Source organism: Phoca vitulina, unplaced genomic scaffold (assembly GCF_004348235.1).
Source record: "Phoca vitulina isolate PV1807 unplaced genomic scaffold, GSC_HSeal_1.0 scaffold21, whole genome shotgun sequence".
In the NCBI taxonomy this organism is placed as follows: Eukaryota; Metazoa; Chordata; class Mammalia; order Carnivora; family Phocidae; genus Phoca; species Phoca vitulina.
The window spans coordinates 21,384,446-21,406,920 of NW_022589724.1; the positions used below are offsets into that span (position 1 = coordinate 21,384,446).

General features: G+C 53.9%; 1 protein-coding gene across 1 annotated transcript; it reads left to right on the top strand.

Moving 5' to 3' along the window:
- Positions 1 to 2,038: 2,038 nt before the first annotated feature.
- PTGS1 (prostaglandin-endoperoxide synthase 1) lies at positions 2,039 to 21,896 on the top strand. Its single transcript, XM_032418818.1, has 11 exons — positions 2,039 to 2,122; positions 2,216 to 2,308; positions 8,728 to 8,844; positions 9,212 to 9,352; positions 9,555 to 9,698; positions 12,015 to 12,196; positions 12,308 to 12,391; positions 14,002 to 14,248; positions 16,157 to 16,443; positions 19,349 to 19,496; positions 20,772 to 21,896. Exons 1-11 carry the CDS (start codon positions 2,116 to 2,118, stop codon positions 21,125 to 21,127), a joined length of 1,806 nt encoding a protein of 601 aa, XP_032274709.1. The 5' UTR covers positions 2,039 to 2,115; the 3' UTR covers positions 21,128 to 21,896.
- The last annotated feature ends 579 nt before the right edge of the window (positions 21,897 to 22,475 follow it).

Sequence of the window (22,475 nt, forward strand, 5' to 3'; positions counted from 1 at the left end):
TTCCCGGGGCCTGGGGCAAAGGCCGGCCCGGACCTCTCCTTTGTGTTTCCGGTTGCATGCTGGACCTTGCTGCCCAGATGGACCCAACAGAATGAGTCCAAATTCAAATGCCATGTCCCCCAGCCTGCTCCCCTCCCTGATTCCGTCCCTGGGTATGATTGCCAGCATGAAGCCAGAAACCTAGGTGCCCTCCTCAGCACCTCTCTTTCCTTCAGGTGCCAATCGGTCACCAAGCCCTGACGCCTCTTCTGCCATCATTACTCTCGCTTTCCCCTCCCCCATATGTCAGTATGACCCTGTCCCTGGAGGACTGCCCACTGTCTCACCTCTGTCCTCTCCTTCATCGCATCCATCTGGGTATCTCCAGCACCAGTCATAGAGTCTGGCCACAGTGAGGGCCCAGTCACTCCATGCCAGACCGTTCTCAGAGACCATCTGATTTGACCTTTATATTGTTCGGACAGGGAAGTGGCCGCCTGGAGTGGGGCAGAGACGTGTCTAAAGTCAGGCCCTGGAAGAACTGAGCTTTGAATTCAGGTCTCCTGACTCCCAGCCTCAGGCTTTTTTCCCAAGGCTAGGACCACCCAAGCGTTTGTCCCTTTGAGTCTAGTAGCTGGTTTGGGAATAAGGAGTCAGCAGAAAGGCCAGGCAGGGAACTTGCTGGGCCCAGAGCCTTAAGGGAGGGAGGACCTGGTAGCAGAAATGGGTCTCATTCAAGCTCTTCTCTCCTTTCTTTAGCACCAGAAAGCCCCCTTTTCTTTGGTACTTGGACCCCCGAATCTCTCCCCAGACCCCATCCCTTTTGCTGATTATCCATGACTTAACGGCTCCTCGCCAGGGGGCCCTGGATCTGTGGTTGGGGATGGGGGTGTGGGTGGGGGGAAGCTGAAGCCTGTCCCAGCACCCCAGGGCCCTAGGCCCTCTCTCTGCCCCACTCCCTCCCCAGGTCTGCCCTGGCTTGCTCTGTCCCCCTGGGGCAGCTGGCTTTTGTCCCAGCGGAGCATGGGAACAGCTCGGGTGGGGACATAGGAGGGGTTTCCCAGCACATCTCACCTCTCCCACCTGGCATGGTTCCCACCCTGCACCTGTGGCTCTCAGCCTCCCACCCTGGGAACCGGCACAAGGACTCAGAAGTGGAGCCCACAGGACGGTTCAGTGTGCTGGGGAGACTGAGGGAGAAAATTTGTGGGTATGGGGACCAGGAGACTCTGTGTGTCCTAGCGCCCCATCCCGCCCCCCTGCTAGGATCTGTTGCCCCAGCTATAAAATCGAGGTACCGGATATTGGTGTTCTGGAAACTCCGCAGGTAGATGTGAGTCCGGCTAGAGTGCCAACTCTGGCCAGCCATGAAATCGGAGTTGGGAGATCTCTGAAAACAATGCCTCCTAATAACCCATCATTGCGTCAGTAGACTTGTGTGCATGATCTCACTGCATCTTAGATCAATCCTCGAGGATGCTGCTTATGATTATCCCTGCTCCGCAGATGAGAATACTGAAGACCAGAAAGGGTAAACACCCGGTCCAAGGTGACACAGCTAGTAAGCTGTGAGTCTGGATTTGAGCTCAAGTCTCCTGCACTGGGAGCCTATCCTGTTCATTTCTGGCAGCAGAGGTTTAGGCAGACATGTGGCCTCAGAGGGCAGAGCCCCTAGATCTGTCGCGGGTAGTGGGTTTCCCACCCAGAAACAATGCGCAGGCCAGCCTGGACTGCTCCTTGTCGAGCCCCCTTTCCTCTCTGGGGGCCGAGGTGTGTGGTTCAGGCCCCCGCTTCAAGCCGGAGATACTCTCGGATCTGCCTTGCAGCCTTGGGTGACCTCAGCGTTGCACATCATCTCTGGGCCTCAGTTTCCTATCTACCAAAATGGACACACAAGTGCCTCAAGGATCTCGGGTGAAAACCCGCTTTCGCTGCAATCAGAATAATTAATAAACTGTTTTGGCTAGGGCGGGAGCGGAGGAAGTGGGCGGCGGCGCTGCCGAGGTGACAGCGGCCTGGAGAGGTGGAGCCAGGGAATGGGGTCGGGGCGGGGGGGGGACGGGCCGGAGCTCCCCGGCAGAGACACACCCCAGGAGCCGGCCGCCTGCATCCCACACGCACCAGCCTCCTCGAACTATGAGCCGTGAGTCCGACCCTGATGCCCCCGGGGAAACCTCTTTGCCTCCGGGTGGAGCCTCGACGGCCAGGCTCCGCGCTAATCTCTCTCACTCGGCAGGGGGGAGTCGCTCGCTCCGGTTCCCGCTGCTCCTGCTGCTGCTGCTGCCGCCGCCCCACGTCCTGCCCGCGGACCCCCGGACGCCCGCGCCGGGTAGGCGGCCCCCTCCTTGCCCCCGGGCAGCCCCCAGCCCTGCGCCCTCGCCTGGCGCCTCCCCCTGCTCTGCCCTGGGGCCGACCCAGCTTCCCCCTTCTGCACTCCGTGCCCGGGCTGGGGGAGGGCGCTGAGGCTGCTGGTGGGAGAGGGGCTCTCTGAAGACCACCCCCGCCCCGGGTGTGTGTGGCCTTGCCTAGGGCGCTACAGGGTGTTTTCTGGGGAGAGGGCAGACTGGGCTCTTGTGAGAAGGGACAGCCCCTCTCCAGCTCCCTCACCTGTTCTGGGCCCCAAGTTGTACAAGCCCCTTCCTCCCCCCGCCACCAACAACCCCGCTGTTTTCTGCGGGGCGGAGGGCGGAGGGGGGGACTCTTTCCCGGGAAGCTGCAGGCACCAGGGGGAAAACCCTCTGGCAAGTTCTGTCTCTCCAGCCTCTAACTTTCTGGGGCCCCGTAGGGATTCTCAGCCCCAGGGGAGAAGATCTCCCTTGATGAGGGTCCTGGGGACACCAGCCATTCTGGCAAAGAATGGAGGTGGAAATATATTTACAGAGCTGGGTTGCTTCCCCTGAGGTTTAAATCCTCAGCTCTGAGGTCCCCCCCTCCCCCGGGCAGGTTATTTAGGCTCGGGTAGGCGCCATAATTCTCTCTAGCTTGCACAGCACATGGTGGGCTAAGGGTTTGAACTTGATCTGTCTTACTCTAGGCTTTGCAAGGTCTTTCCATAGAGAGCACCCCCCCCCACCCCGTGTCACTCCCCTCCGTGGACCCTGGTTTCATCACCCAGAAGATGATGGGGAAAGTCAGATCCTGCAAAATTCCACCACTCCTGCCCCCCACCATGCATGTACCAGGTTCCAGGTGAAGGAACTCAGCTCCACCCTCTCAGCCAGCCTCCCTCCCCCAGCTTACCGCCGGCATGTGTGTGTGTGTGTGTGTGTGTGTGCGTGTGTGTGCGCACGCGTGCAGGTGTGCAAGGCCTGGACATAGCTTCCTCCGCCACCTGGCTGTATGATCCATCCCTCTCTGGGTCTCCACTTCCTATCTGTAAAATGGTGGCAAGAGAGGACTGGGGTGGGGTGGGGAGAGGGGTCTGAGCTTTCTGTCGTGTTGCGGTAGGGATTTGGTGCTCAGAGGAGAGAAGAAAGATGTGAATCAGACCAGGTTTCCTAGAGGAAAGGGTTTGAATGGGTGGCATTTGGTGAAGCCAGGAAGAAGGTGGAAGGTGCTCCAGAGTTTGGGCAGGAGGAAAGGACCAGTGGGTGGGAAGAAGAGAAAGAGGGCTCGTGTGGCCAGCACTTTACAGTTTGCAAAGCCCCGCTATGGGCCTCCACTTCTTGGTGCTCATAGCAGCCCTGCCAGGGAGATGTGTCACCCCCATTCTAGAGAAGGAGAGCTGAGGCCCAGAGGGGGGGCCATGTATCTGAGACCCCAGCAGCAGAGCCCGGGGCTGATCAGGTTGCCCCAGTGACTGGACTTGTCAGCCCCTGGATCGGCACAGCACTTCCTCTGGGGCCCCATCCATGACCCCCTCCCCCCAGGGTACGAAGGGCTGGCCCGCCTGTCTTCCTGTGTGTTCATGAACGCCCAGTGAGCCCTGGTCTGTGCCCTTTTGTTTTTGTCTTTTGGACTTATCTTTATATCATAAGTGTTTAAGTGGAATTATTCTTTTCACTCCACAAACATTCCCAAGGGCTTGACTTAAGTTTTTGGCTGGACTTGGAGGCACGGCACTGGGAGGGGCCCACCATCTCTCAGGGAGTCAGAAATGCTAAGAGACTGTTCTCCGAGGGGGTCAGGGCCATGACTGAGGGACACACGGGGGGTATGTGAGGCTCCGGGGAGGGAGCAGGTCCCTCTCCAGTGTGAGGAACCCAGGGGGGCTTCCCGGATGTGCTGATGTTTGCTTGGACCCTGAAGGAGGTGGTGAGTGGCGGGAAGTGAGGCTTTAGTATGAGACTCTGTAAGGGCTTTCTGATGGAAGCAACGGCAGAGCTGAAGCCTAAAGCTCTGGACCTCAGGAGGCAGAGGGGAGCATGGGGAGCAGTAGGGCAAGAGGCAGGTGCTGGCTGGCAATGGCCTCGGAATGTGGGTGAGGAGCCAGGACTCAGTGGGTCGGACAGGTGACTTGGGGCTGAGACTGGAGGCCAGGAAGCCTTTAAGGAGGGCTGCTGCAGGGTCAAAGGGAAGAGCGATGACGAACTGGGTGCAGGGCCTGTACTTTGTCCTTCAAGTCTGTGAAGGAACTGAGGTGCACGATGCCCGGGCATCTGCCCCAGGAAGCCAGAGCCTGTTCGTGCCCTCAGAGGTACAGCAGAGCCGGCCCCCGGGGGGATGAGGGCTGCAGACTCCTCTGGGGGCAGCTGGCTTCTCGTGTGCGGAAGGAGATTGAGTCTGGCTTGGAGGGCAAGGCCATGCCAGGGGAGTCTTAATGCTCAAGTTCATCCAGCCCCTGGTCTTGGCTTAGTGTTCTCTCCTGGGCTAGGGATACGGCATGCCCTGGCAATCAGAGCTCTGTGCCAGGAAGAGGGTCCTGAGGCAGTTAGCCCTGGCACATGGCGGGGGACCCCAGGCTGTTCCAGGCCTCCCCGCTGCCCACTGCCTGCCACCTCGTATCTGCAGCACCAGCTGGGCTTGTGGGCCAGGAGGGGGCTTCCTCTCCAGCCGCCTCTTCCAGCTGTGGGCCCAGCTGTCGGGGCCTGGGGTGGTGGCGGCTGGCCTCTGGCTGCTGACTCGGCTGGGTGTAGGGGCTGGGGTCCAGGTCTGGCTAGTCAGGGCACCCCCCCCCCCTTTTTTTTTCTCTTTGGCTGCCAAGCCCCTGCAGCTTCTCTAAATATTCTTCTTAGGAAATTTCAGCTCAACCTCTTGCTACCCGGTGGGTCTGCATCCTGAAGGACATCGTGTTCCCCTACTGTGCCCAGAGCCCTAACTCCTGGGCTGGGGAACATTTCCTTGCCTGAATCCTCAGAAAGTTCTGGAACCGGGCAGTACTGGATAGCCCTCATCTGTGGGAATGTGTGCAGGATGAGTGGGCTGATCAGCTAACTCCACCTCTGGGGTGCCTTGAGGATTCAGTGAGAGCAAGTTGCAAGGTTCTCTGCTGATGGGGTGGGGGATTCAGAGTGATGCAAATAATGGAGATATTTGGAGATCCAATATGCTTGACCCAGAGTAGAGAAGAAGGGGAGGCAGAAAAGGAGGCATCTTAGAGCCCGCCTGCTCCATCCCCTTTTTGGGAAACATAGGAAAAATGAGGCCCAGAGGGTGGAAGGCACTTTGCCCAGAGACATACACCCAGTAAAGGGCAGCCACTCTCTCCATACATTTCCCCAGCACCTACTTGGTACCTGGCCCCGTGCCGGGAACTTGGTTGATCCGGAGCCTGCATCTCCCCAGTTTTCCTTCTGGATGGTTTATTATACAGGGTGTCCTCCACTGAGCCCATCACTGAGCTGGCATGAAAGCATGCCAGATTTAAGTTAGACTGAAGGAAAGCCTTTCTTTGTGAGTAGTTCCAGAGCTCTAGTTGCGGCAGGGGATGGTGATCCCTCTGAGGTCACTCCCAGTTCGTGGATCCAACCCCATCCTCTTCCCAAATCCAGGCCTAAGAACCTCCAGGGGGAAGAAGCGGGGGAAAGAGAAAGGAGTCCAAGTCTTGGCTTTGCAACTTCAAAGCTGTGGGGCTTGCGGCCAGTCTCCTGTGAGTGAGCCTCACATCCCTCCTTTGTGCCACAGGGAGTCTCATCCACCCTCCTGGGGAGTGCTGGGCAGATAAAGAGTGTGGGGGGGTGCAAGCTGTGGAGTGGTTGCTAGAGCCCCGGATTTCCTGGCCACCGTGACGGTCCAGTGTGATCAGGCTCATGCCGGGGAAGAGGCACTCAGGCTCCTCTCTGCCCACCCGGACCCCCTGGGGCCCCAGTGGAAGCCATTGTCCTCACTGGGGAGAGTTTTTCCTGCCTAGGGCAGCTGGTGTTTATAGAAAGATATTGGAGGAGGAGGGAGGGAAAGTTGGACAGCAGGTCCGGGAGGGAGGAGCCTCCGCTGGACACAGCCTCTCTTGGCAGGAGAGGGACGTGGGCAGGAGCCCGGGCAGAACTCTAGGGCAGGAAGTGGGAAGCTTCCAGGCTAGTCCTCGGAGCCAGCTTCCAGGGCTGGGAAGATGAGAGGTGTCTTTGGCCAAGCTTGGGGTCACCATTCTCTTGGCTTCATTTTATTGACTCCACAAACATGTGTCGAGCTGTGGCCAGCACATCTGCATCCCCTGGGCAGCTGGATCTCTCCAGGACTTGGGTTGAGCCCCCGTGTATGCGTGGCCTGTGTTAGGGAGGAGAAACTGGGGGAGGTATGGCCCCCTCTCCTGGGAGCTCATGGTGGAGAAGAGCAGGTTGAGTGGGAACGTGGAGCGGGGTGATGGACAATCAGGGTGGGAACATGGAGCAGGGCAAAGGACATTCAGGGGAGGTTTTCTGGAGGAGGCAAGGCGTGAGCAAGGCGTGAGCCCACTGGGAGGGTCAGGTGGTCCTTGAGGGGTTTGTTAAGGAAGAGCAGCAGTCTGGGCAAAGGAAGAAGAGCTTTTGGCTTCGGGGCTAAGGCTTGGGGCTGCCACACCCCTTGAGGTCCTTTGGAGAGCCCTGCTGTGGTAGGGATGGGAAAACAGCCCAGAGAAGGGCTGGGCTTTTAGCCTTGTGCACCAGGGTTGGGAGCCAGGCAGCGGGGGCTCCGGGGGCTCCTGGGCAGGTGAGGTAGGCAGATGGGCAGCGTGTCCTGAGCAGGAGGAATCAATGAGGAGAGTTCCAGAGCCCTGAGCCAGCTGGGGGGGATTATCCACTCACGCTCCTTGGCATTTCTGGACCTGTGGCTGTGGGAGGGGAGGCTGAGTCCTGCCTGCCGGGGCTGCCTGTGTCAGCTTGATAAGACCCTTTTGTCCAGGCCTCTTCCCGTCGGCCCTTTCCTCCTGCATCCCTACAAGGTTCCACATAGATGCCATTGTGAGGCCGTGGGGAGTTGCCAGGGCTTAAGCAAAACTATTTGCATGATTTCTGTGGTTCTCTTCTTGCTTGCTGGCATGCCTCTGTGTGTGTGTGTGTGTGTGTGTGTGTGTTGGGCATGTGGTGCTGCTGTTAGTCCTTGCCCGGGGTCATGCCCTCTGGTCACAACACCCTTCTGCTGTCTGTTGTTACCCTCTCGGCCCCCAATAATCAGTTGTACAAAGGATAGGAGTTCCCTGTAATGTTGGCTCTGAGCTTAGATGAGGAAATGTGTTTGCTCAAGGGAGTCTGGTGTTTTCTGTGTGAGGCCAGGGAAGCAGTCCCTGCCAGGATCCAGGAGACCTGGGTCTGCAGGAGGCCCAGCTCTGTTCTCTGTCCTTGGCCAAGCCTCCACCTCTCCCTGAGCCTCAGTTTCCCTTGCTGAGCTGTAATGAACACCGAATGAGCTCTGAGAAGTCTCTAACTCTGCTGTTGAAGAATCACTAAAGCAGTGTGGATTTGAGCAAAGGGGCTGTGGTCAGCAAGACCTGGAGTAGACACCAGGAGGGACTTTACTGGTGGGATTTCTCCAGGAGGCAGGAGGGCTGATGCCAGAGCTCCATGCACCTCCTTAGGAGATTTTTCCAGCCCTAGCTCTCCTGTTTCCTTTTCCCTGACCTTCCTCAAGATCCTAGAGCCCAGAATCCACTCTGACATGGGCCCAGGCTGGGCCTATCAAGAACAGGGGCTGAGGCAGCTGGGACTCCCCTCAAACCCACCATCTGTCTGCAAGGATCTGGGAAACTTCTTTCCTTGGTCTTGACTGTCAAGTCTGGGGGCCGTGGGGTGGAAGTGAAGGGCAGTTGGTCTGGTGTGACTTGCTGGGTGACCTGTGTGGCGTTCTCCTTGTCTGGCCTCAATTTCCCCTTCTGCAAGTGGGCATTATGATTCCCGCTCTACCCCACTTCTGCAAAAATAGAGGGAAGGTGGGCGATCCTGTCTTCCTAGTGTCCAGGTAGCTGGTTTGAGAGAACCCTGTCTTCCTTATCCCTTTTCTGAACTCCACAAACCCTGCCCTTGGTGCTAGGCTCTGACCTGACAGGAAGTGAGCGCTCTAGAAGCCTGTGCTTGCAGCATCTTATCAGCTGTTTCTGAACCTTTGGTGTCACAGTTGAGGTCTGGACTCTTCCCCTGCCTGACTCTGATGGCAGCAGGGAGGAGGGGGGACGGGCTGGAGACCAGAGCAGGGCCTGAACAGGGCAGGGCCGCGGGGGCTTCCGTGCATAACTCGGGGAACAGAGAGGACCCTAAGGTGAACACTGAAGTCCAGAGAGGGCCCCTGAGTGAGTTAGGACAAAGCTGTGACTTGTGGCCCCACACTTCCCCATCAGGGGCAGGACGGGGCTTGGGGGTGGTTCTAGAGTGGTCTCTGATCTCTGCTTCTCCCCTGCAGTGAACCCCTGCTGTTACTACCCATGCCAGCACCAGGGGGTCTGTGTCCGCTTCGGCCTTGACCGCTACCAGTGTGACTGCACCCGCACGGGCTATTCTGGCCCCAACTGCACCATCCGTGAGCCGGGCCTCCTGCCCCCACTCCTGTCCTGGCCCCCTTGCTCCCCTGGGCTTGTCCCGAGACCCGCCCCCCCCCCCCCGACTTCCTGCCCTCGCCCCTGGCCATTGCTCGCTCCTCCTTCCTCACCTGGCTTTGAGCTCTGACCCTCTCCTCCTGGCCCACCTCACAGCCTGGCCCTGTCCCCTGCCCTCACATCTGCTTCTGGCTCTGTCATGTGTCATCTCCCCCGAGCTTCCATCTTTACCCTGCTCTCTATGTTCCACCTGGTTCCATCTTGGCCTTGTCTCCAGTCCCCATCTTCCACTCCGGCTACTTCTGGTCCTTCCAGGAGGCCCTGACTGATTGGCTCCCACTGCCCCCGCAGCCGAGCTGTGGACCTGGCTCCGGAATTCGCTGCGACCCAGCCCCTCTTTCCTCCACTTCCTGCTGACGCATGGGCGCTGGTTCTGGGAGTTCATCAATGCCTCCTTCATCCGTGACATGCTCATGCGCCTGGTACTCACAGGTGGGTGGAGGGCAGGGCCCCCCCAAATCTGGGGAGCAAGACATCTTGCCAGCTCTTGGAATTCTTGGCATCTGATAAGGACAGTGGGTGGGGAGACTATGATGCCAGATTCAACAAGCCCAACCCAAGAGGAGGCCGGGAAGGAGGTGGGACTGGGGATGGGAGCCCCCTTGTCACCACTATTTTCACCCCTTCCCTGCAGTGCGTTCCAACCTTATCCCCAGCCCCCCCACCTACAACATAGCGCATGACTACATCAGCTGGGAGTCCTTCTCCAATGTGAGCTATTACACTCGTGTTCTGCCCTCTGTGCCCCAAGACTGCCCCACGCCCATGGGGACCAAAGGTAATGGAGATGGGGTTAGAGGGCTGGGCCTGGGGGTCACAGGAGATGCTCTGTTCTCTTTGGGAAAAAAGCAGGCGGAAGAGCAATTATTGACCCATTTCCCAGACGGGTGGGCCAAGGCAAGACATATGACTTATCCAGAATCACAGACAAGGACAGGGTTGGGGAAGGAGGACAGGAAAGGGTGGTAGAGACTCTTGCTGACATCACCTAGAAAGTCAGAGCAGAGTCAGACTGGTGCTTCTGTATTTCCAGGGTGCCTCTTTGCTTGAACCTTGTCTCCTGAACTGGTGGGATCCTGCCGGAATGGGGGTGACCTCAAAGTTGAAATGTAGGAAAGAAGAAGTAGTATGCTATTTGTTGGGTGCTAACTCCGTGTTTGGTTCTTTACTGATGTAAATAGTTTACCCCGCTTCCTCAGCGTAGCTTACACATAAAGTCAGAGTTTTTTTCTTTAGTTGCCTAAGACCTCACTTGGTTTCATTGGCAGGAGTCTTTCCTCCCTAGTCCCTCTTCCTGCTCCACCCTCGATTGCCCCAAAACCCAGGGGTTTACTCAGTTCAGAGCCACGAAATCCGCTTCAAGTATAGAGGGGACAAGAGAGACACTGGTCCACCACTGCCATCACTTCTGTTCCTGCCACGTGATGTCACTGTTGAACAGCTGTCGGGTGCAGCCCTGTGGTTGTTGAGTTTTTGCCCGCTCAGAACCTTGCATTTGTATTGATGTCCTTCCTTGGGTCTCGAAGGCACTAACTACTCTGATGGTTTGCACTCCCATGTTTAGAGACTATACCTAAAGCATGACTATTCCACCAGATAGCTGGGTCTTGCAGAGTTTCTGGACTCTGCCAGCACTTTGCGGGAACCAGTCCTTGCTCAATGTCAACCTGAGGGATGATTCCAGGTTATAGGGTGCAGACCACTCCCTCCAACTTCCCTTTTGGTGAGTTTCCTTTGGGGTGCTTGATCTCCTTGCCTGCCAGAGGAAACCAGTTGGCCATCTCAATCCAGGGAGGTTCTGTTGATCTTGAACCTTCAACACGGGGCCTCACTTGAGGTATTATGAAAGGATGTCTTTACCAAAACACAAAAATTCAGTTATTCCTTTCTGTGTGAGCATTGGATACTGACTCATCTGACATGAACATAATTAAGGAAGGCTCTTTTTTTTTTTTTTAAGATTTTATTTACTTATTTGAGAGAGAGAGAGAGTGTGTGAGTGAGACTGAGCACAAGTGGTGGGGGAGGGGCAGAAGGAGAGAGAGAAGCAGACTCCCCATTGAGCAGGGAGCCCAACATGGGGGCTCACTCCCAGGACCTCATGATCATGACCTGAGCCAAAGGCAGACGCTTAACTGACCTGAGCCACCCAGGTGTCCCAGGGAAGTCTCTTAATACTTATTCTCATGATGACAGACACCTGCTTCAAGATGACCTATTGTCTTTACCCCAGACAGAAAGACTGGCATCATTTAAAATAGGTTGACAAACTCCAGCCCACAGCCCAAATCCAGTCCACTCCCTGTTTTGTGAATAAAGTTTTATTAGAACTTAGTCACACTCATTTGTTTAGGTCTCATCTATGACTGTTTTCCTGTTACAACAGCAAAGCAGAGTAGATGGTGACAGAGCTCGTATGTTGGCAAAGCCTAAAATATTGACAATCTGGCTTCTTAGAGAAGAAGTTTGAAGTTTGCTGATCTTTGATTTACAAGACCCCATCTCACCAGTTCTCAGTCATGCTCACATTATCTCATGCACTCCTCAAAATGCTGCATCAAATAGGTATCATGTGCCCATTTTACAGATGAAGACACTGAAGCTCAGAGAGATGAAACAAATTCTCTATGTTCACACAGTCAGCAGGGGGCGCACCCAGTTTCAAACACAGGGTACCTTGCTCCAGGGCCAGGGAGTCCAAGTTCTTTCTTTTTTTTTCTTTCTTTCTTTCGTCTTGGTTTATTTACTTTTCTTTCTTCTTTCTTTTGGGTTAACCTTTTCAAAGTTGCAAACACACACAGAAGTTGAGATGTATCCATCTCTTCAACACTACCCATAATTTGCCAATCTCATTTCATCTACCCCTCTTATTTTTTATGGAGTATTTTAAAGCAAATTCCAAATATCATGCCATTTCACCCGTAAATAGTTATAGGGTCTTTTGGTAGAGAAAGTGCAAGGGGCCATCCGGTAGGAGGGAAGGCTGTTCTGGGCTTCCTGTGTGGACCTGTTTGGTCTGGTGAGCCCAGAAGGCCCTGGGGCAGGGAGACTGAGGCAGGAGGCAGCTACTGCCCCTTCCCACCTCCCCAACCAGGGAAGAAGCAGTTGCCAGATGCCCAGCTCCTGGGCCGTCGCTTCCTGCTCAGGAGGAAGTTCATACCTGACCCCCAAGGCTCCAACCTCATGTTCGCCTTCTTTGCACAACACTTCACCCATCAGTTCTTCAAAACTTCTGGCAAGATGGGTCCTGGCTTCACCAAGGCCTTGGGCCATGGGGTGAGTACCTAGGAGGGGCTCAGGACTTCTCTGGACCTAACTTAGCACGTGCAGGTCATCGCCGCTGAGGCAACACCTGGTGATCTGAGTGGACCCTCTTTCTGTCCTCAGGTAGATCTCGGCCACATTTATGGGGACAACCTGGAACGTCAGTATCAGCTGCGGCTCTTTAAGGATGGGAAACTCAAGTACCAGGTAGCGCTGGGCTTGCGGATGGGGCAGTGGGGGAGGCCTCCCGTGGTCTTCCCTGGCAGAGGAGGAGAGACAATGAACCCTGGGAGAAGGTGCCAGGCCAGGAGCAGACATGGCCTCTCATGTTCTCCTGGGAGGTGGACTTTGGGGCTTGATAGGAGATGGACAGTTCCAGTCTGCATATATACACTGAATTTCCCTCCATATCATTTGGACACTATGATGTGCCTGGCGCAGGTGACTGAGCAGTGACCATGATAGTTAATGGGCCCTGACCTCACGGGAACTCACAGCCCATCAGGGGCCACACCCAAACACTAGGGTGCCAGCTTCTGTCTGCACTAGCACTAGAAATATAACGTGAACCACATACGTCATTAAAATTTCTCTGGTGGCCACATTAAGAAAGGTAAAAAGAAACAGGTGCAATGGATTTTAATAATTTATTTTATTTAACCCCATGTTTAGCCAGATTATCATTTCAATGTGGAATCAATACAGAAATTATGAATAAAATATCTCACATTCTTTTTTTTTCATGCTAGATCTTTGAAATCTGATCTATATTTTATATTCACAGCACATTTCACTTTGGATGCCAACTTTTCACTGGGGATATCCGATCTGTGTTCAGATTTCATAAAGTTACAGCTGAAAAGTAGACTCACGTGCCCAGGTTGTTCTGAGCATACTTAAAGATTTTCCAGTTGCTGAAGGATCAGTTTTCAAATTGAAATCTACAGTAAATAACGTTACAGATTCAGTTCTTCATTCACACCAGCCACGTTTCTAGTGCTCAGCAGCTGTAGGTGACTAGCGGCTGCCATATCGGACCTCACAAATCTAAACAAACCAAAACCCAAGCAAAACGTGCTCTGCTGAAGCTTTAAGGCGAAGACCAGTACTTGGCAGGTAGTAGCGTATTGATTGACTGAATGAAAAAGCTGCCATATTTGGAGACTTCTCACCCACTAGGGAGAAGCCATGAGACAGCTCCCAGGATGGGGCAGGCTTCCCTAGGAAGGTCAGAGAAAGTAAGAGCTGCAGGGAGGATGAGGCGGAGTTCAGGAGGCCCAGAGCGGGGGATGGGCTTTGCAGGCGGCTAGTGCCTGGACTTGGAGAGGAGAAGGCTCAGAGGGAGTGAAGGAATTCAGGGAAGCAGGGCTGGCTGGCCCCTGAATGACTGCCGGCGAGGGTGGAGAACACCTCTGGGGCGTGTTTAGGATTTCCAGTTTCTACCAAGAGCCGAGAGAGAACTTGGAAGGGTTTGAAGCCAGGGCACGATACTAAATTTGGGTTTTTTAAAGGGTTACTCTGGCTGCGCGGTGCTGAGAATGGACCGTCTGGGGGCACGGGTCGACATAGGGAGCCACTGACGAGAGGGGTCAGCGTGGAAGATGAGGGTGGGCGAGAAGCAGGTGGTGGCAGTGGGGATCGAGAGGAAGGGACCCGTTCTAAGAAAGACTTAGATCAGTTAGAACCAGCAGGCCTTGGTTAGGGAGGATGGGCAGTCACTCTGGGGGATGCGGCAGCTGTAAGTAGGGAGGGCGTCGGCTGTGGCAGGTGCAGGCACCCACCCTGGCCCCAGGTTGCCAGGCGGTCCCATCCCGCAGGTGCTGGACGGAGAGATGTACCCCCCTTCGGTGGAGGAGGCGCCCGTGTTGATGCACTACCCGCCGGGCATTCTGCCCCAGAGCCAGATGGCCGTGGGCCAGGAGGTGTTTGGGCTGCTTCCCGGGCTCATGCTCTATGCCACGCTCTGGCTTCGCGAGCACAACCGCGTGTGTGACCTGCTGAAGGCTGAGCACCCCACGTGGGGTGATGAGCAACTCTTCCAGACGGCCCGCCTCATCCTCATCGGTGAGGACTCCAGACCAGCCCTGTCCTGGAAGGTCATGTCCTCTGTCCTGAAAAGCAGGTGTTGGGGGGCTGGGGGAGAGAGAGAGAGCTGGGATTAGGACCCTAGCTCCTCTGCTTGCTAGATAAGACCTTGAGCAGGTCCCTTCCACTATGTGAGCTTCAGTTTCCAAATCTGGGTAGTGGGGATAATGATGGTTGTAAGGATTTGTTGAGATGATGACAAGCACTTAGCACATAGTAGGCCTTCGGAAAATGGATGGCCGTGATGGTCGATCATTAGCTGGGTAACTTGCGGCAGATTTGATTAGCTACCCCGATCTGTTTCCCTATCTACTGCCCCAGAGGCACATAGTGACATCCCCAGCTTGTGCAGGTCAGACTCCAGCCTGTTCAGCCTTCCGGAATCCTCATGTTTCTGCCCTGCGTGTATCTGCCTTCCTGGAGTTTGGTAGCTTCTGGGTGCCTCAGGGATAGGATATTTTTGTGTCCCCTACGGGGGCGAGTCAGCAGCCTAAAATGTCAGATGGTTTCCTGCCTGGGAGCTTGGTCCCTGACACCACTGTCCAGACCGTGTTCACTCTGAGTCACCAGTGATCCCTTTCCCCTGCCTCTGGGCATCACTGGGCATGACTGGTTGCAATTATATTGCCTGATTCACTAGAGCCTGGAAGAGCCAGGCATCAAGGATAGGAACAGCCTAAAGAAGGAGAGGGGGCTGGTTCTGAAGTCCCAGCATTTTGGACACTTTGACCAAAGAGGGCAAGGCTGTGGCTGAAGGCTGCCCAACATATTGCCTGGTATCGAAGCTGTGACCAAAGGTGATGAAGCTATAAATCCAGTGCTTTGGTTAATCCTCCCCAACAACTTTACTAACCAGATATGATTGCCCTTGTTGTAAAAATTAAGATTCAGAGAGGTTAAGTGAAATCTCCAAGGCCTCTCAGCAGAGGGAGATTTGAGCTGGGCCCGGCTGCCACGTCCCAAAGGGAGCTCTTTCCTGAGTGGCGAGGGGTTCCCCGCACGCCTACACTTAGCACTCCTCCTTCCTGCTTGCATGTGGTCATAGTCCCAATTATGCCGGGCCCTGGGCCACGCAGCTGCTGTCCACTTCCCAATAGCCCCATCCGTAGCATCGTCACACACATTTTACAGATCAGGAAGGTGAGGTTCAGAGAGCTGAAGTGACACAGCCCAAGCTCGGGGGTGACTAGAAATGGTGACGCCAGGCTCTGGAGCTTGCTGATGGCAAGTCTCACGGCTCCAGATCAATTTGCTAGAAGCCAGTTTGTCTTGGAGCTAATTGGCCAAAATCATCAGTTTCTTTTCCTATCTAGATAACCAGTTTTGATTCTGTTATGGAATGTTCAGTGTGTTTCTTCCCTGGCTCTTTGCTCTGGTTACTGAGAGGGCAGAGAAAAGGTATTTATGAGAATTCTGATATGTAAGAACATACGAGAACTGCACGTGGGACTAGAGTCATCTTATATCCTCAGCCTCCCTCTTTTGCTGCTGTGGCAGCTCTGAGAGCTCTCTCTGAAGCCTCCCTCACCCCCGGAGGGTGTCAGCAGGCTGAAGGCTCCCACGAAGCCAATCTCCACTTTCCCGCTTTCGGGTTCTTCTTTTCCATGTCCTGCTTAGCTGGGCCGACAGCCTCCCTGTGGAACGTGGGAGTAGCCCGGTGGCTTGTCTTGGGACACCGGTCCAGCCTGAGACAGAAGGCTCCATTTTCACCAACCCCCCCAACAAAAAGACAAAGGGAAAGCCCCCCCCCCCCCCCCAATTCAACAGCAACAGTAACATCAAAGAAGCCAAGAGCAAGCAAGCACTTTCCACGAACCGGCCTGCTTCCCGAGCCCGGTGGCTGGGTCCCTGTGTTTCCCTGACACTTGTCCCAATCCTCCCTCCCAGGGGAGACCATCAAGATTGTGATTGAGGAGTACGTGCAGCAGTTGAGCGGCTACTTCCTGCGGCTGAAGTTTGACCCGGAACTGCTGTTCGGCGCCCAGTTCCAGTACCGCAACCGCATCGCCATGGAGTTCAACCAGCTCTACCACTGGCACCCGCTCATGCCCGACTCCTTCAAGCTGGGCTCCCAGGAGTACAGCTACAAGCAGTTCCTGTTCAACACCTCCATGCTCGTGGACTATGGGGTCGAGGCCCTGGTGGACGCCTTCTCTCGCCAGAGCGCTGGCCGGGTAAGCCTCTGCGGAGAGCGCAGGGAGGGCAGGTGGGCTCTGGGAGGTGACAGACCTGGACCCAAATCCCAGTGTTGTTTTCTGTTCCATGGGGCGAGTGTCCCTCTGACATTCCTTCCACCATTCCTTCATTCCTCCTCTTGCTCTTTTGTTCATTCCACAGTACCAGGTGCTGGGGATAGAGTGGCGAGCAAGATCAGACGTGGTTCTTGGGTCCTTGTCCCCTTGGCACTGACACCCTAGTGAGGAACCATTGTCATATAACAGCTAACATCATGTGAGCACTTGCTTTGTGTCAGGCACTGGGCCAGGTGCTTTCTGATGTTAGCAGAACTATAAGGGCATGTTAAGAGCCACAATCCAGAAAGACCTTGGTGCCCTGGGCACTTGGAAAGGGGCTTGGGACCCAGAGTTGAGAGCTGTAGATAAGGAGATGTTGTCTGAGCAGAGATCCAGAGGGTGGATAGAGCTCTCCCAGGGAAAGAGGTAGTGTTAATGGCAGGGGATGATCGTGCTCTGGGGGAGCGGACAGCAAGGCAAGGGCCTGGAGGTCAGAGGGCATGGCAATTTGAGGACCATGAGAACATTCAGGGTATGGTAATATATGTGAAAGTGTCTTCACATAGCAGGTCTTTATTGAATTACAGGCCTCCGTGATGGGCTGAATTGTCCCCACCCCCCTACTCATATGTTGAAGTCCTAACAAGCAGTGCGTCAGAATGTGACTGTGTTTGGAGACAGGGCCTTTACAGAGGTAATTAAGGTTAAATGAGGTCCAAGGGTGGGCCCCTACTGTGACTGGTGTCCTTATGAGAAGAAGAGATTAGGCTGCAGATGTGCAGAGTGGGAAGACTTAGGGAGAAGATGAGCCAAGGACAGAGACCTCAGAATGAAACCCACCTTGCTGACATCTTGATCTTGGACTTCTGGCCTCCAGACTGTGATGAAATAAATTTCCGTTGTTTAAGCTACCCAGGCTGTGATACTTTGTTATGGCCGCCCTGGCAAACTAATATGGCCCTTTCCCTGGAATTTCTAACCAGCTCCCTCCTAAATCTCCCCTCCCCCCATGCTTGGAAGCCCCTGTCTCCTCTGTCTCAGCTCCCCTCAGCCCTGCTTCTCTCTGATCCTTGTTCCCAAGCCCTATCGTGACATCGTGACACCATGTGCATTTAGGTTACCACTGGTAATTGGACTGGAATTAGCATGCGCTGCCACCAATGGGCAGCTGCTGGCTGGTTTATGGCCTCTGTTCTCTGTGGGGACACAGACATGAACAGAGACAGTAGATTTATGTTGGGCTATATGGACTGCAAAGCATTTTCAAGGAACGGCCATCACTCTGTGTGAAAAGCCCTGGTGTTGTACTAGGCCCAAGGCGGAAGGGTGACAGAAGTGTGTCGGCTCTCAGGATATTCGAGAGAGCGTGAGAAGTAGTAAAACAGGGCTTCTCCTGATCATTGCCACACATGGCTGCCATCTTGGGGGTTACGATGGGACCAACGCTGTGGTAACTGCTTTGCATACTTTATCTTGCTCATTCCCCACAACCATATCAGATGGGTGCTCTTACCTTCCCCATTTTTGCATATGATGAAACTGAAACAAGTAATTTGCCTAAGGTCCCTGGCTGACTTTCCCAGGGCTGCCATAACAAAGGACCACAAACTGAGTTTATTTTATTATTTCACATTCCTGGAGGTTAGAAGGTGTGGGCAGGGCCACGCTCTCTCTGAAGGCTCCCGGCAAGAATCTGTTCCATGCCATTGTCTTAGCTCCTGCTGGCTACTGGCAATCCTCTTAGACACATCACTCCAACATGGAGTCTCCCTGAGGCTCTGTTTTCTTTATTAGGATACCAGTCATTGGATCAGGATCCCCGTAATGGACTATGACCTCCTCTTCACTTGATGACATCTATTTCCAAATAAGGTCACATTCACAGGTGCTGGGGGTTAAGACTTCACCATATCTCTTTGGGGGACACAAATCAACCCACAATGGTCCCACAGCTTGTAACTGGCAGAGCTGTTTATTTAAGCTTTGTGTGTATACACTGTAGTTTTCATGGCAAGATTTTAGCTCCCTCCCTGCTAGCTTATGACCGCTCCCCACCCTAGAGACTTGGCAGAAGGAAGGAGAACCAACAGACTTAGTCACCTATGTTCCCATGAGTGGCTTTATCTGGAATGAATGGAGTGACATGATACTGTGTGATCCTACCATCCGGCTCTGAGTTTCTCTTTCCTAATGGTGGTTGGTTAATAGTGGTTCACTTTTTAATTATTAAATTTTTGTTGACTCTCAATGCTATGACACAGGGAATGAAAACCAATAGAAAAACACTCCTTAGCAGGACCCCCTTGAAAGATGAAGTATCTGTATTCTTTGATAAGAATGGGTTTGAAGAATGCCATAAAAGTTTCAGCCCCCAAAACTAATATCCGTCCATCCTTTTGTTTCTCATTTGCTGTCTCAGAAACCCCTCTGCCCCTCCAAATTTCATTTCCAGAGCCAGAATGCCCTTCCCCTCTGCTTGAGCTCCTGGCTGGTGCCATACTGGCCATCTTTATGGAGTCCTAGTTGCTAAAACTAATAGTTGCAGAACCTTCTGTAATGGAATATTGGGATCTCACCTAGATGCAAAGGGTTGGGGAGTGGTGTGGCTGGTGAGCCACTGGAGAGGTCCTCTTGGCCCACTGCCACTTTAATGATGAGGAAGCAAAGACTCAAAGGTGTCTCCGAGAGAGCATGACAGCAGCAGAGTGGGGCCGGGTCCCCAGCATGGTGGCTGCTGGGCGCAGCCGTGCTCTCTCCGCGCTTGGGAAGAGCTCCTGACCTGAACTCCTCCTCCAGGACAGCGTGGCCTGGCTCTCAGACTGCAGCTATGTTTATGTCTTGGCAGATTGGCGGGGGTAGAAACATAGACCACCACGTCCTGCACGTGGCTGTGGAGGCCATCAAGGAATCCCGAGAGCTGCGGCTGCAGCCCTTCAATGAGTACCGCAAGAGGTTTGGCATGAGGCCCTACACGTCCTTCCAGGAGCTCACAGGTGAGCAGCTGTTTCCTGGACCCGGGCCCTGCCCTCAGGGATTTTCAGTAAAGTGAGGAGGACATTGTGGAAACAGAATGGGGTGTTAGCCCCCAACGCTCTGACTGTTGGGGTCATGAGAGGTGTGTGAGCACGGTGCTGGGGGGCGGTGAAGGGAGTGAAGGGAAAGAAAGTGGCTTCTCAGCTGGGTTTGAAGGAGATAAATAGGGATTTTCTGGATGGAGAATGGGGGGAAAAGCATTCTACATGGAGGAACAGAAAGTACAAAGGCACAGAGGTCATAAAGAATGAGCCTGTTGGGGAGGACAGTGAGGGGTGCGGCTGGAGCAAGGTGCTTATGTGTGGGGAGGGCGGGGGTTAGGGATGGGAGCTTGGGGCCAAATTGTGGATTCTATGTGAAAGAATTTGGGTTTTACTCTACCTAGTGGTTCCTAAATACATACTTATGGACCAGCTGCCTAAGAATCACTTAGAAAACTGATTAAAAATACCAAATCCAGATCTCTCTCCCCGAGATTCTGATTCAGTAGGCCTGCATGGTGCGCAAGAGTCTGTCTGTGTGTGTGTATAATATATGTACTTTCTTCTTCTTCTTCTTTTTTTAAGATTCCAGCTGTTGGGCAGCCAAGAGTTTGGGAACCCTTGTCACAAACAGTGGGAGGGTTTGACCAGTGTGTGACATGACCCTAGTGCCTTATAGAGTGTGGGTTTGAGGAAGTGGCTAGGGAAGCTCTGCATCTGTCCCCTTTGGTCACTATCTATGAATGTGTGGGCCTCACTGAGTGGGGAGTGAGTTCCCCATAATTCTGTCACTCTAATCTCCTGTGACAGTCCAGAGGGGGAAAAGAACACTGTAACTAAATCTCTCTGTGAGCTGGGACAGGTTATATTACATCTCTGAGCTCCAGCAGAATGAAGGGACTTGCACCAGCATACGTCCTTGCAATGAGCCTGTGAAGCAAGATGGATGGCATCTCCCTGTAGTCACCATCAGGCAGTTAGGGCACCGAGAAGAGAGATGAGTTGCTCAAGGCCACATGCTGTCTGGTGGCCGATCCAGGCTCTAGATTCCTTCTTTAGCAGCAAATTTCTTCCCTAGATGCAGCCCTGGAGAAGGGCTGGTCAGCCAGGCCAGATGTTAGGGCATGTGCTCAATTGTTCAATTGCTCTTCTGAAGTCCCATATTCTCCCCAGAAAAAGTAGGCTTAGAAGCTTCCCTCCCCTCATTGACCTTAATGGCACCACGTCTCTGACTCTAGCTTCCCCCCCTTTCAGGGGAGAAGGAGATCGCAGCCGAGTTGGAGGAGCTGTATGGACACATCGATGCCTTGGAGTTCTACCCGGGGCTGCTTCTGGAGAAGTGCCATCCAAACTCCATCTTTGGGGAGAGTATGATAGAAATTGGGGCTCCCTTTTCCCTCAAGGGCCTCCTAGGGAATCCCATCTGCTCTCCAGAGTACTGGAAGCCGAGCACATTCGGTGGTGAGATGGGCTTCAATATGGTCAAGACAGCCACGCTGAAGAAGCTGGTCTGCCTCAACACCAAGACTTGTCCATACGTCTCCTTCCACGTGCCCAACCCTCACCAGGATGGCGGGCGTGGTATGGAGCGGCCATCCACAGAGCTCTGAGCGGGTGGAGCAGCAGCTGGAGGGTGGGTTTTGTGTTTGTCATCCCAGAAAGCTGAGTCCAGGGTTGATAGCCTCAAATGTTGGGTCTTGGGTTTGGCATCAAGAGCATCAAGGTCGACATTTAGAACTTTGTGTCTCTCACGCATTACCTGGAATATCGTGGTCTTGTTTGTTATTCTAGAATGCTGAATTCCTGCTTGACCATCTAGAATGTTAGGAGGGATTCTTCTTTGGCATGCCAGAATACTGGGTTCCTGGCTGACAACCTAGAATATCAGATTTCTGGTTGACTTGGAACACAGGCATTCTAAAATGTGGAGCTCCTGAGGAAACCATCTAGAAAGGGAGGGGATTCTTATTTTGCATTCTAGAATTCTGGGCGGCCCTCCAGAATGTTGATTTTCTGACTGGCAGCTCAGAATGTTGTACTCCTGGTACCTGATCCAGGACGGTGGCTGGTATGTCAGCTCAGTCTTGATCTGAATGCCTAAAATGGTAATTTGATTCATTTTCCTGTTCAGTGAGATATCTACAAAGCAGGAGAACCTATGGTCTAACAAGAATGCATTGCCCACTTCTGTACCTGCACTGAGGGGGCAAGATGCCGGGTGTTCTTGGGACCCTGACTTAGACCCTGGTCCAAGGAGGTAGAGAGAACAGGTGGGCTTTTCCCAGGCCATTGGTTGGACGACACCAGAGCTCTGTCGCCATCTTTGTCTTGACTCATGGCAGCTGTTTCACATGAAGCTAATAAAATTCTTTTTCCAAACTGCCTGCTATGTATTGCTTTTCATCCCATTCCAGAAGCAGAGGCGACACTGGAGTGGCCTCTCTCCTAGCTGCAAGCTTGATGTGCTAGAGGTAGCAGCATGAGACCTTCCACTGCCCTTGGAGCCTGTTATTGCCTAGCTCTTCTACCAATGATGCCCCATTTTCGGCTGTGGGTCAGGCATTGCCCTTCACAGGCTGCTCTCCTAAAATATACAACTGCCCAGCCCCAGGGGACAGAGCACTCAGTTCCCACCATCTGGTTAAAGCAATTTCTTCCCTTACAAAGCATACGCGGGCAGAGATGAAGGGTATCTGGGAAGGAGGGCCTTACTGTGTGCCAATTTTCCACATTTAATTCTCATTTATTCTCACCCAAGAGCATGAAGTATGTGGTATAATCCTTGTTTCAAAAACAAGGGAACTGAGATCCAAGATGGTCCAGTGCCAGGCCCCACAAGGTGCCAAAGCCAGGCCAGGACCTGGGTATGGCTGAATCTGGGGCTCTGCTCTTCCCCGCTCCGGCTTCCTCTTGCTTCCTGATTTGACTCAGTTCCAGGCCTGATCTTGCCTCTCTGGC